Source organism: Anguilla anguilla, chromosome 9 (assembly GCF_013347855.1).
Source record: "Anguilla anguilla isolate fAngAng1 chromosome 9, fAngAng1.pri, whole genome shotgun sequence".
Classification (NCBI taxonomy): domain Eukaryota; kingdom Metazoa; phylum Chordata; class Actinopteri; order Anguilliformes; family Anguillidae; genus Anguilla; species Anguilla anguilla.
This window is the reverse complement of record NC_049209.1, coordinates 38,432,306-38,446,798: the sequence shown is the minus strand read 5'-3', so window position 1 is coordinate 38,446,798 and position 14,493 is coordinate 38,432,306. Positions and strand designations below refer to the sequence as shown.

The window sequence follows — 14,493 nt, the reverse complement described above, 5'->3', positions numbered from 1 at the left end:
GTAGCCTACTTTTGGTTATAGCCTGTCAACGTCTTGGAATTATAACGTGTGCTCTTCTGTTCTTTTCTTGCTTTAGTATTCGTTTTATACAATGCTAAGCATTCGTTCTGGGACAGCATATTACGTAGGCTACCAAAACATTCAAACGGATTAATTCGGTTGCTGAATATTTTCTTCCGGATTTTCTTTGTTAGCCCGTTGTAATTGACTCAAAACGTTTGATACAGTTATGTGAGGTATGCGGTAGTTCTGCATAATTAACATTGGTGATACAGTACAAGCAAACTGGAAATCACCTTCCGCACTTTTTATCCGGGTAAAATAACAGGTTAATTCTAGTAATCTTCCCTTTATCTTTTTCAGACTGCCGTAATTTTACTCAATTTTACTGCCATTTTTCAATTCCACGAAAAGACCAGGAAGACTATGGACTCATTTATGGTGCATGGTTCGCATCTGGAGGGCACACTTCGCTGCTCGGCTAGCAGTAACTTCGAAGGAAAGCAAACGGTGGCTGTACCACTGCTAATTTACATTTTCACGCAAGTCCGAGTTTTCGTTCTATTCTTGTCATTTTGCGATTAGCCTATATGGAATTGACGATGAGAAAGTAATAAAACAGCAAATTGTTTACAACGTGTGCATGTTTTCTGCTGTTAATGAATGTGTTTGAGAGGATATATGAAAATCAATAAATACAAAAGTAACCATATATAGTCATTGTTGGTAACCCGTTGTATATAAGTGGAATAAACCCCTCCGGGCTGTCCTGGTTATTAGAAAATAATGTAGGCTACGTCGGTGGTAGTATGGGGTTACAGAAGAAATCATATGACAGATGGACCGACGACAACGTCAGTGGGCTAATTTGCCTAATCTTCGCGGTACTTTAGACCCCGGTGGAAACGCAGACAACCATTGGCTGAAGGAACCTTTTAGTTCCTGGTAAAGTAGTTCCTGGGACTGAAAGTTCCGGGTAATTTTGGTGGAAACGCGGCTATTGTAAACTGTTCTCTTCAGATGGGTGTCTTCCCTACTGCTCGAAAGACCGCCATTGTTAAACCTCTGCTGAAGTGAAACGATTTAGATGTCTCACTCCTTAACCCCTTAGCGCACAAGTCTTGCCAATCCTTGCCCATTTAGGGGGCACCCTATTTAAAGCTTTATAACTCCAGATGTGAACACCACAGATACTTGAAAAATGGCTTAAATGAAGCAAGACATTTGTACAATGTACAATACTAACGCAGATTAGTTTATAATAAAGTGCCACAAACGCAATTGTTTTGACAAAAAATCAAAAATGCACTTTTTAAGTTTGCAATGAAATGCTGAGAGATTGCATATATACAGCAGGTTAAAGTATACATGTGCTAGATCAAAAACTTCTTGACCACAAGTTCATAAAATCTAATGGTGGATATGTAGAATACATATATATCTACTATAGATGTATGAAGCAAAAACTAAGCAGTGTACCCAGCATCTCCAAATCTATCCAAAATGTATAAATTATGCATTGCTGTAAATCACAACATATTCACATATTTCACTACAAATCAACTGTTTTGACTCAAGAAAATCACTGTTGCATAATTTTCAAGTGGGAATTACAAGCTCTCAGTCAGTACAGTTGTCCAAAATCTCTCCAAAATTGAATAAAATGCTTTTTGTTTATTATAAAGCATATAAATGAGCCCCTTATGAAGGTTTAAGATGAAACATTAGATTAAAAAATAATGCAAAAATATTGTCACACAATGCGGTACGGTACCTAAATGTGCAATAATAAACTCTTGTATGTATTTCTACACTCTGTGCTCTCGTATGTTTTCTTGCATGGGGTTGGGACAACATGAAAACAATTTTCAACCGTCCACCACGTTTTGGCAATGTTCCAATTCTTACGTCATCACTGTTGCATGCTTCACAAACACTACAGCCCTAACTAACGCTTACACTACAGTGTGAAATATCCTCATTATAAAATACCACTAACCTATTTAAAGACACTCAATTTCAAAAATAACGTATATAACCAAAGTATTTTGAGAAGTAATACTTCCATAGCAATTAATGAAACCTTATCTATGTTCAGTAGATGGAGACCGAGACAGTAAATGAATGATACTGTTCTATTTGCTTCTGTTTTGCTCCAGAAAACGATGTCAGCTAGGTCTGTCAGCAAACATATGGCTTAGCTATGCTCAGAAGTCCTCAATAATAATAGTATTTTCAAAGAATTTACAAAAAATCGTTGACAACGTTTTGTTAGCAGCGTCTTTGTTTTACTGCTACCACAGAGAATGTGTAATTGAATGCGATGATAAGAACATTTTTGGTTACGCGGATCTATAAAACGCTATTCCAAAAGCAGAATTAGACATGTTATACATCGTTAGAAAGCTTATACACTCATCTACTGAATAAATGAATTGTCAATCAATCCAGACTGTACTAAAAAGGGCGACGATGCCATAAACAACAGGTGTGGTATTACGCACAGCTATTTTGGAAGATACCCAGGCGTCATAAACGCGCCTGTATTTCCCGAACGGATTGTCCAAGACAATATATGACCACGCAGTCTCAAAAGGGACATCTCTACACGTAAAACCAACAGTAAGGTTGTATATTTATTTAATATTTAGTCCCAGATATTGACTGTAGAATGACATGGTATCATTTTTAAAAACTTTTTCTCGTTTATTTCGTTATTCTGTGAGCAGCGTTTTCACTGCTGTATTAGGCATACCTTAGGGCTATTGTCGGGTTTATCTTGTTGCTATGACGGAATATGATTTTTTAGTGGTGAAAGAATATTTTTATGAATGCCAAGATAGACATTATTGTCCATTATGTCAAAGGTGGGGGGTGTTTTGTAGATGAGACTGCAGGATGGGGGTGCGTGTTAAATGAACGACCAGAGCGACAATGGTGGGGCTGCGAAACAAGTATTTGGCATACTTGTGTATCGTCTACTAATGAAACTAAAACAACGCTTTTCTGTTTTTAACTCATACTTTGGTTGCAGTAGCACGGAATGTCTGAGTTTAGTAATCTCGGCACGCCGGCGTGCCGACCACCAGGGGCTTTGCGCTAAGAGGTTAATAACTACAGACCAGTGTCCAGTCTTTCATTTTTAAGTAAAATTTTAGAGAAGCTTGTTTTTAATCAGCTAAATGATTTTATGAACTCCTATGATATTTTTGAAAAATACCAATCTTGTTTTCGGGCCAATCATAGCACTGAGACAGCACTAGTCAAGGTTGTAAATGACCTCAGGTCCAATATGGATATGAAAAAACATTCTATATTAGTACTACTTGACTTAAGCGCTGCCTTTGGTATGATAGATCACTCAAGTATTCTAGGTAGACTTCACAGTCTGATTGGCCTCTCTGGTACTGGATCAAGTCTTATCTTACCGATAGATAATGTTTTGTAAGCATGGATGAATGTTCATCTAAAAGCTATAAAATTAATTGTGGTGTTCCCCAAGGGTCAATTTTAGGTCCTACACTTTTTAACCTTTACATGCTGCCACTTGGAAATGTCATCAGGAGGCACGGCATAAATTTCCATAGTTATGCTGATGACACACAGCTTTATATTGCTGTGTCTCCTGATGATTCAGGGCCAATAGATGCCCTTTTTAACTGTATTTCAGATATCAAGTTATGGATGGCAGAGAATTTTCTACAGCTGAACCAGGACAAAACTGAAATCTTGGTTATTGCTACTGAAGCTCAGAGAGACAAACTCAATGTGAAAAAGAATACAGCTCAATTACAATTACTGCAAAACTCAGCTGCATGTGTGTTGACTAGGACCAGAAAGACAGCACACATTACACCCATTTTAAAGTCTCTGCACTGGCTACCTGTTTGCTTCAGAATTGATTTTACTGTCTTTTTATTGGTTTATAAAGCTCTTAATGGTCTTGGTCCCATCTGTTTGCTTTTAGCTTATGAACCCTCTAGAACCCTCAGGTCTTCTGATAGTGGCCTTTTAATCATCCCTAAAGTCAGAACAAAAACCCACGGTGAGGCATCCTTTTATTACTATGGTCCACACCTCTGGAACAGCCTTCCTGAAGACCTGAGGACAGCAGAGAATGTTGATATTTTTAAAAGTAAACTCAAGACCTACCTTTTTACTCTGGCTTTTAATTGAGTTTTATTCATTTATCTGTTTTTTTGATAGCATTTCCTCAGTTTCTGTTTCATTGAATGCTGTTATTATTATCGCTTTGAGTATGGAATGGGGGGGGGGGGGGGGGTAGGGGGGGTTTGTATAGTGTGAAGCACTTTGTGTTACATTTTACTTGTTTGAAAAGTACTATACAAATAAAGTCTGATTGATTGATTGATTATGGTGCCTTGAAATGGGGGGAACATTTTTAAAAAGTGGTTGTAATTTTTGCATAGTGAAACCAAAATGTATAAACATACTCATTAATAAAAGCTGAGAATCTGCACTTTGATCACAAGTGAATTGTTTGATTACTTATCAAAAATTGTGGAGTACAGAGCCAAATCAAAAAGCAGTATGTCTTTGTCCCAAACATTATGGTGCTGTATGTATGTCTATTTTGTTTGAATATGAGTAACAATTTTGTAAGCTCAGTTATTTTGATAGCTGTTTAGTTTCATGTTGAAAATATATAACCTACTGCTAGGGTAGGTCATGTAGCAAAAAAAATCTGAGTTTGCTGTGTGTGTGTGTCTGTGTGCGTGTGTGTGCGCGTACGTGTGCATCTGGATGGGGAAGGGTTGTTTGGAAGGCAGGCACCGGGGGAAGAAATTACCAGTGCCTATGAGTGCATCTTGCAGTGAACCCCCTGAGGTTATGCCGGTGTAGGCTTCTCTCCATTTTAGTCTTTGACACATTTATGCCTACATCCTGAAGAGTGTTCTTGATCAATTCCACACTTGAAAAACGTAGGTTTGAAAAACCAATGCCTTCTTGCTTTATTGCTTCAAATGAATCATGGACGCTTCAAATATTTTGGCTATGTGCTCAAATTATTCAGATTTTTCCACACCATGGTGGCCTGCTTTACTGTTATTCATACTTCCCTGGCCCTCATGTTGAGAGACAACAGCAACAGAGCCAAAATGCAAATTCAATATTTAGAATTAACTCAAGGCCATTTGTTAGGCTTCTTGTGCATTAAATAATGTTGCAACAATGCACAGCTGGTCAAGAATCACCTGTATAGCCAATTGTGCAATTACTTTTGCTCCCCAATAACTGGGGGCTATGTATAAAAATGGCTGCTACTCCTACATGGTTCACTGGATATTGATGTGAATACCAGCAACTTAAACCTGACAGTCTGCATTTTAACCTCATATTCTATTGTTTCTTTTCAAATCCAGTGTTCTGGAATACTGTACAGAGCCAAAACAAGAAATAATTGCGTCATGCTGCAACAACAACACACAGCTGACCAAGAATCAGCTGAATAGCCAATTGTGCAATTACTTTTGGTCCCCAAGAATGGGGGGCTATGTATAAAAATGGCTGCTATTCCTACATGGTTCACTGGATATTGATGTGAATACTAGCAACTTAAATCTGACAGTCTGAACTTTAACATCACATTCTATTGTTTCCTTTTCAAATCCAGTATCCTGGAGTACTGTTGTTGTAGTCTGTATTAGTATCTGTTTGCTGTTAGTGTTTATTTTATGTTTCTGTAAGTTTATTATTTTTCACATCCTCTGTCCCAGTATTTTCATTCTCCCGGTCACTTGTCTGCCCACTGCCGTCTCGGTGTTCCCTGAGCTGCTTCACGCCCCTTTATTTGCGTGATTTCACTATTCGGGTGGTTCCGAGTTTTCGTGGTTTCCCCCCTTCTTTCCAGTCTTGTTTTACTTACTTCCTGCTTATATCTAGTTTTACTCATTTCTACTAATCCTTACTAACTTATAGATTGTAAAGTACTAACCTCATTAATATACCAACATGTTAATATTACTAATGGATTAACAAACACTAGTTTTGGGTTTTTGAAAGTTTAAATCACTGTACTAATACATTAACCATTCTCCCCTTTTCCATGCTGTGCTGTAGCTCCGCCCCTTTTCTTTCTAGTCTGCCCTAACACTGAGTTCTGCAATTTCCTGCACCTGTCTCTTGCTCTAACTGCACCTCTCTCTCTCTGCACGTGTTTTACCTGCTAAACCCAGGCCGTCTGTTATCATTGTTGTCTATGTGATTCCAGTCTGCGTTTTGTCAGTCCCCTGTCATTTAATTAGTTATCCTAATGTTCTTCACCTGGATGTTGTTTGTTACTCCACCATCACTCACGTAACCCCTCCTTGATTGTTACCTTCCCCAGTGTATAAATGTCAGTCTTTTCCACCAGCTCCCTGTCAGAACGTTGATTGTATTCACTGTGCCGATGTGTTGTAAGCCTTTGTTTATCGAGATTCCTGAGACGCCTTTTCCGTATGACTTTGAGTTTGCCTGCCCCTTTTGTTTGATTGCGTACTGGTTTGACCTTCGCTTTGTTTTGATTTCTCTTTTGCCTGTTCCTTTGTACCTTCGCCTATCTGATCTCCTGGTTTTTGATGTTTTGCCCGTTTACCACTATTCTTTTGGAAACTCGATTTTGTACCGTCCTATCTCTGATTACCTGGCTTTGAACTTTGGGCTGAATAAAGACAACCTTTTTTTGGATTTCCCTGGTTTGCGTTTGGGTCCTTGCACAGAACATAACTGTACAGAGACAGTACAAAAAAGTGTCTCTCAAGAACTTATGGACTGCGCTGTAAATGGATAATTTCTAACACAGTTGCCACTTGTTTAATGGGCTACTTTTTCAAATGATCCTAATTTATAAATCCAAAACCCAGACTTACCTGAACATAGGAAGGTTTTACTGTTTCTTTTAAGCTGTTTTTTTTTTTATCTTATCAGATATTTTTCAGCTTCAAAGTGACTATTTTATATGAAGGTCTACTAATTTGTAATTCCTCATTATGAAGAGGAAAGGAAGAGGAAATGAAGAGCTTTAAAATGATAATGTTGTAAGGCCACTCAGCAAGGTGTTCATATCTTTCCACTTCACATTTTTCACAAGTGGGGGAAATAGACAAATTATTGTTTGATGAGCTTTAACTGTGAGAAAATCAAGGAGACCTTAATCCAATGATATTAAAGGTGATAAAAAGTTTCACAAATTCCCTTGGGTTTCAATCAGACAATCAATTTTTCTTTGTATAGTGGCTTTAACAAAAGAGCTTTATCACAAGCAGCTTTACAGAGAACCCCAGCCCCCAAAGAGTAAGCCTAGGGCAACAGTGGCAAGGAAAAAACTCCCTGACTGATAACAGGAAGAAACCTTGAGCAGAACCAGACTCAGGGGGAACCCGAAATGGGCTTGAAAACAGATTAATTATAATACATAAACAGCCAATCCAGTAATTTAATTAAGTCCAAGCAAAGGTGACTCCGTCACAATTTCTTTTTTTTTTCAAGGTTTATTTCCTACATCAGCAGCATATGTTAATTCAAAGTTACAGGTGACAGAGGTGACAGAGTGTTAAAAACTCAAGCCAAATTTTCACAAAGACGAGCTAGAGGTGCTTGTGCAGGAAGTGGGCACTCCATTCTATATTTTGCACACCTTACACCTGAACCATGTCCACAAATGTGGGTCAAAATTGCAGACGAGATGGAAAGTAGACAGCCTGAAACATAATTGGATAAACTTGTGGACAACCAATAAAATAAGTTGGTCAGCCACAATAAATTAGTGGGCAGAACTGGTGTCCCACCCATACATACATGCATTAGTGTATACACTTCATGGCTCCTACTTTTGGTTGAATGTATTATTAGGGGTCCAAGCAGTGAAGCTGGTGGAACCCTATTGTATCTGTTAGGATTATTAGGGGTCCAAGCAGCGAAGCTGGTGGAACCCTATTGTATCTGTTAGGATTATTATTAGGGGTCCAAGCAGCGGAGCTGGTGGAACCCTATTGTATCTGTTCCGATTATTATTAGGGGTCCAAGCAGCGAAGCTGGTGGAACCCTATTGTATCTGTTAGGATTATTATTATTATTATTAGGGGTCCAAGCAGCGAAGCTGGTGGAACCCTATTGTATCTGTTCGGATTATTAGGGGTCCAAGCAGCGAAGCTGGTGGAACCCTATTGTTTTTGTTAGGATTATTCTTATTATTTTTCTCCGCTAAAAGTGTCTGAGGCTCAGCAACCATAAGTCCTAGAGCAACCAAATTTGGCAGGTGGGTTTCTATGGCCTCCCACTACTCAGGCACTAAAAATCACCTATGTCGGCCAGATGGTGGCGCTATAACAAAGGGTCATGCGTAAAAGGCCATAACTCCCACACCATAAGTTAGATCAACACAAAACTTCATCGACCTATGCATTTGAACGTGCTCTACAACTTTGTCATTGGCAACACCTATGTCCGCCATATTGTTTGCCCGTCATTTAGACTGTTTCGTTGGGGCGTGGAAGCTTTCTCCACTAAAATGTCTGAGGCTCAGCAACCATAGGTTGTAGACCAGCCAAATTTGGCAGGTGGGTTCCTATGGCCCCCCACTACTCAGGCATTAAAAATCACCTATGTCAGCCAGATGGTGGCGCTATAACAGAGGGTCATGTTTAAAAGGTCATAACTCCCACACTGTTAGTCAGAACAACACAAAACTTCATCGACCGATGCATCTGTATGTGCTCTACAACTTTGCTTTTGAGAGCACCTATGTCCGCCATATGGTTTGCCCGCCATTTGGACTTTTTCATTAGGTGGGGTGCAGAAGAGCTGGAGCTCCAAATCTAAGTGCTACGACATCTAGTAAGCTTCTTTACGGCAAGCGACATCCATGACGACGCAAGTAATCCGACACCATAGGTCTAGTTTTTAGCAGTGAGGGGAGGGTCTGAGCGTCGCGGAAGCAATGGAAGACAGTTCTTGAGCCTGCATCCATTTGAAGACAGTATCAGGTGAGTTCGTTTAGTCTTTGAATCTGTCATTATGCTGAGAAACAGCTAAACCATTTTATTTATAGTTCTGAGTTTCTGTGCAAACGCGCGAAAACACGCTGGTATAATGAAACAATGACGGTAGCCTAATACATATATAGTCCGCTTCGTTCCGTTGCTACCATAACATAACGACCTACAGCTTTTTCTCGCTGCAATTACTAATATTGAATATAAACAAAAGACGCAATTTATGCTGTAAATCGTATTCTCAATTTAATCTCTAAATCGCCTGTAAGCTTAGGGTTGTAACTAGGTAGTTGTTTCGTAGGTGACTTAACTCGTCTTAACTATTGCTTGTATTTTTGCATAGACTGCGTTGTTGCTGTTCTTGTTTGTGTTAGTGTTAATCAGTTTAACCTACAGGGTCCAAGTTGAACTATGCGCTTGTTCCCTGCACTCGGAACGGTAGGCTACTGCCCTCTAGGGTTTTCGACACACTTGTTCCTGCTTATGGTTAAACACTTTGTTGTACGTCGCTCTGGATAAGAGCATCTGCCAAATGCCTGTAATGTAATGTAATGCAATATTCCGTAGCAACAAGATAAATCCGACATTAGCCCTAAAATATGCCAATACAGCAGTGAAAACGCTGCTCACTGAATAACGAAATAAGCGAGACTAACTTTTTAAAAAATTATACCATGTCATTCTACAGTCAATATCTGGGACTAAACATTGAATAAATATACAATCTTACCATTGGTTTTACGCGTAGAGATGTCCCTTTTGCGAATGAGTGGTCATATATTGTCTTGGACAATCCGTTTGCGAAACATACGTGCATCTGTGACGCCTGGGTCTGCTATCTTAAATAATAGCTGTGCGTAATACCACACCTGTTGCTTACGGCGTTGTCGCCCTTTTTAGTGCAATTTGGCTTGATTGACAATTCATTTATTCAGTAGGTGAGAGTATAAGCTTTTTAACGATGTATAACATGTCTGATTTTGCTTTTGGAATAGCGTTTTATAGGTCAGCGTAACCAAAATTTTTCTTATCTGCCAATGTCTAAATAAACGGTAGGCTACTTTGCGCGCAGCACGCAGATCGCGAGTTGATATTATGTCTTTTATTTCCGATTTTTCTCAATGTCGTATTTATTATTTGAAATGTGCATTTATGTGTTATTATTCTATCTGTCTCTGTGGCGCTCTGAAATGTGCATTCTCTGCTAAGCTGAGCAATGGATTGGAGTATGTGTCTGACGTAGTGTTGCACGGTATACCAAAACTTCAGCACTTTCTCGGTACTTAAAAAAAATAAAAAATAAAAAAAATAAACGGTTCGGTATTAGAATATTCAGACGTTCGGTAGTTTTGAGTCAAATGTAAAACCCAGGGGAAATTGTCTCCCGCATTACTGATTGAGAGGATGAAAAGTGTAATTTGTCAGAATCTTCGCTAGAAGGCAGTAGCAACTAAGGTTGCCAAGTGAGGTGACTTGCGCTTGTGTACTCAGCTCTTTGATACAGCGCAAGCTTTGACTCAGTTCACTTCAGTAGCAATAGGTGTTCCAATTTGGAAATATTTTATTATAGATAGATGCTGTATTGTTATTAAAATATGCTGTTTTTAGATCTATTTAAAGGTGAAAGACCTGTTTTAAATATTATTTAGTTTTACAACTGTTTAATTTTTGAAATATATTTAACATATTTTTCTATTGTTCAGTGTTGTAACACTATAGGCCTATGCATATTAATATGTTGAAGAGGCTTCAACTTAAAGGTTGTTAATGAACCAGGTTGTTAATAAACCATGAATTAGAAAATGAGGTCAACCCTTGTGGACATTACGTTTCTGATCTATTAAGGTAATTTCAGTATCGTTAGGTACCGAGTATCGAATTAGCATTGTTTAAGTTTCAAGTATCATTTCAGTATTGAGTAGCATAATACTAAACCTGGTATCAGTATCAAAGTCAAAATTTCGGTATCGTGACAACACTAGTGTGGCGCCTTTTTTAGTTGCGGCGCAGAAACACTGCAGCTGTGCATACACACCGGACCATCTAAGTGTTACGACATGCCATCTAAGTGTTACGACATAGTAAAGGCCTTTACGGGAAGCGGCCAAGACACATCCATGGCGACGTAACTATTTTATACGATCATCATGATATTCAGTAGATATGTTTGGTGAAGGCATATGATCATGAGGACAAAGCCATTTTAAAATCGCTCCATAGGGGGCGCAATAGCGCCAATGCTTGGACCCCTCCCAACGCCGCTTGCGGCTTTAATTTGCTGTAGTAATTCATTGAGCATCAGTCGTGTCGTCCCGAGCTTAACACATAATTCAAATACAGCATCACTGCTTTGGAAACTGGAAACTGCTTTGGAAATTCCTGAACAGGAGTAACATACACTACCAGTAAAACGTTTTAGTACACCCATAATTTTCAAGCAACCAGAGGCAAAAATCTATATATATATATATATATATATATATATATATATATATATATATATAAAGCAGATGGGCTACAGCAGCAGAAGCCAACCCGGTACTAACAAGGTGTACCTAATAAAGTGGCCGGTGAGTATATATATATGTGTGTGTGTGTGTGTGTGTGTGTGTATGCTATTATCTATATCTTTTTATCTAACGTCACCTTTTGCAGTAATAACTGCTGAGCATATTTGTTTTTCCTTTTTTCTACAAGGGCAGTCACATACAGTAGTTCAGAAAGTTCACACTAACAGACCTGTAGAAGTTTCCCATAGATGTGCTGCACTTGTGGGTTGTTTCCCTTGACCTTTCTATGAAGGTATTATTGGAGCAAAACAACTGAGCACTTATGACATTGGAATTTGTAGTCACAGAGAAAAATGCTTTAGGAGTTGCAAACTTGTAGAATTTTTGGCTGGACCGCAACATCGGGGCCAGCCCTACAAACGCAAATGTCTGTGACTGACTGACTGACTGACTGACTGAGTGATAAAGTTACACCGTGCATGTCTGTGACATCGGCTGGTTCAGTCCAGCCATATACTAGGTTTTAACCTGGTTCAGTTTTAGTTACCATTTAAACTGACTATGACGGGAAGATATTTAAATGAAGAGGAATAAACTAGTAGTTTAAATTGAATTCGAGAAACACATGAAAGAAGCTCAACGTAAGTCATTTGACACTACCCCCATAAACAGCTTTTCTTTTCTTATGTGAGAAATAAACGGCAAGTTAACCAGCAAACCGAATTTAACGACAAACATGTTATCGCTAACGTTAGCCTCTATCGAGATCACACATCGTTAGATTTTAGGTAAAAGAGTGGGTAATTTACAGACTTTTTGTTGTAGTTATTGACTTGTGTTTGTGCTAGACAAATATCCAAGATTTAAAAAATGTATTTGTGAGAAAATATTCTACAGGTGTGCAACTCTCATTGCATGAATTCACATACTGATTTGCGGATGTGCAGATTTTGTCCATGACTTCACATTTTTGATACGGGTGTGTGAATCTGTTTTGCACCATATTCACTGCAGCAACTGTAGCAAAAATGTGAGCGTATGAGTTTCTAGATTGTGATTCATAGAATAGGATTTGTGCGCCTGAAATGAAGAATTTGAGAAGGTATAACTGTTGTGTTGTGTTTGTGGGAAAGAAAAAAATTCTACAAATTTGCAACTCCTAAAGCATTTTTCTCTGTGACTACAAATTCCACTGTCACAGGTGCTCAGTTGTTTTGCTCCAATAATATCTTCACACCTTTCTGTCCAATTCATCTCAAACTTGTTTGATTTTACTTCACTTGTTTAAAGATTGAAAGAATTTGTTCACCTGTTTATTTATTTTTTAACTCCACTATTTTAGGTCACTATCCAGTGAAGTAAAAGATTCTTTTTGACTTCTGAATATTCACTTCATACCTTGTACCATTTCAGGTAATTTACAGCAGTTAGATTGCTTAAAGTTCACTCAAAACAAAAGCACAGTACAGTAAAAGTGCAGTTCATAAAGATTTTGACCAGTAGTGTACATCCACAAGTCACAGATTACTTATTGAATATGTTTTTAGATATTTTAGCAGAATAATCAAATATATGTTTTCATATTTGCAACCTGTTGGTCAGAAATCACATATTAAAAAAAATAAACCACAATTGAGACTAAAAATAAAGTGGTGTGTTCATGGAAAACAAATTCTCTGATAACCTCTGTTAGGCTTTGTGTAATGGAAAACAGTTATCAAACAATTTCAGAGAAAATGTAAACATTCCCTCTCAGGACTAGACCAGGTCATGTCTTTTTAAAGGAAGTATACTCTAAATCTAGTTTAGCATTCAATTCTAGTTTGATCTTTACTAAGGAATACATGGATTTCTAGTTTATAGTGTGTATACTGATCTTGACTATTGTGCTGCACTGACCAATATGGTCAGTGGATATATTGGATATTTTTAATGTGTGAATTAAAAAATAACATGCCAATACTAATGGAGAAAATGAGAAAAAGGTATCTGAAAAATGTTTTTACCATCCTTTCCTGAGTTTTGAAGATGCTCTGTCAAGTCACAGCCGAAAGCACCCACATTTAGTTTCCTCTTAGATTTCTGCTTAGCAGCCTTGTTCTTCATTTGGACTCCCTGTGTTCTCCCAATATTACAAGTAAAATAAATCCCTTAATTTAAAACCACTGATCAGAACATTCTTAAGGGAGGAATAAATATTTAATTCAACAGAAAGTACTGTATATAAAACAGAAAATCTTCTTAAATTCCAAAAAATTATCCAGTTGTTCACATCCTGTCTGACACACTGCCAGGAAAACAGAGTGTCCTCTACCAAGTGACCCAACACTGCTGACGTCAGTTTCCCATCCTGTTTTCCTTTAAATAATCTTTTGAGTCATTTTAGGCTATATGTTTTCTTCTACTCTTTTAGCTCTATAGAGTTACCACAAATGTGGATTGAGAAGCATGAAAGTCCTTGAGAAAGATGTGTGTTGGAAGAAATACCACAAAACGCAGCAAAAAAATAAAAACATAACTGTTTCCTGTTTTTTCCCCAACTGTTTTTTTTCTCCGCCCCTTTTTCCTCTCTTCAGTTTCTGTAGTCTGATCTTGTGTTTGAGAAAGTATAGGAATTAGGGACTGAAATGTATTTTTTATTTTTTTTCTTTACTTATTTTTTCTTGACTTCAACCAACTGAATGTTGAAACAACAGTTATGGTTTCGTACACAAGCTAGTCTGAACGAGTGCAGTGCGTTTGGGTGTGGTAGGAAGGGGTAGTATAAAAGGGTAGGGGGACATATAAATGCAGCTACTCTTCTGGTGAAGATATACCTGCAAATATTTCCCTTTTAAAAATTAATTTTACTTCATTATTACTAACAGAAATTCTATACCCATCCAAGCTTGATGATGCCACATTGCTTAAACAAAGTGCTTAAAATACATAAAAGTTAAGGCAGAAAAGACATAAGAGAAAGACATGTAGCAGGTTGAAGAGATAAA

At 38.0% G+C, this 14,493-nt stretch overlaps 1 protein-coding gene across 2 annotated transcripts in view; it reads right to left on the bottom strand.

Moving 5' to 3' along the window:
• Window positions 1-13,988, bottom strand: part of LOC118235584 (rho GTPase-activating protein 31-like) — a 221,010-nt gene extending 207,022 nt beyond the window's left edge. For both annotated transcript variants that reach the window (XM_035433061.1, XM_035433062.1), the window contains exon 1: window positions 13,513-13,988. In XM_035433061.1, coding sequence (XP_035288952.1) covers window positions 13,513-13,612 — 100 coding nt within the window. In that variant the 5' untranslated portion in view covers window positions 13,613-13,988. The remainder of the gene's footprint in view (window positions 1-13,512) is intronic.
• Between the last annotated feature and the right edge of the window lie 505 nt (window positions 13,989-14,493).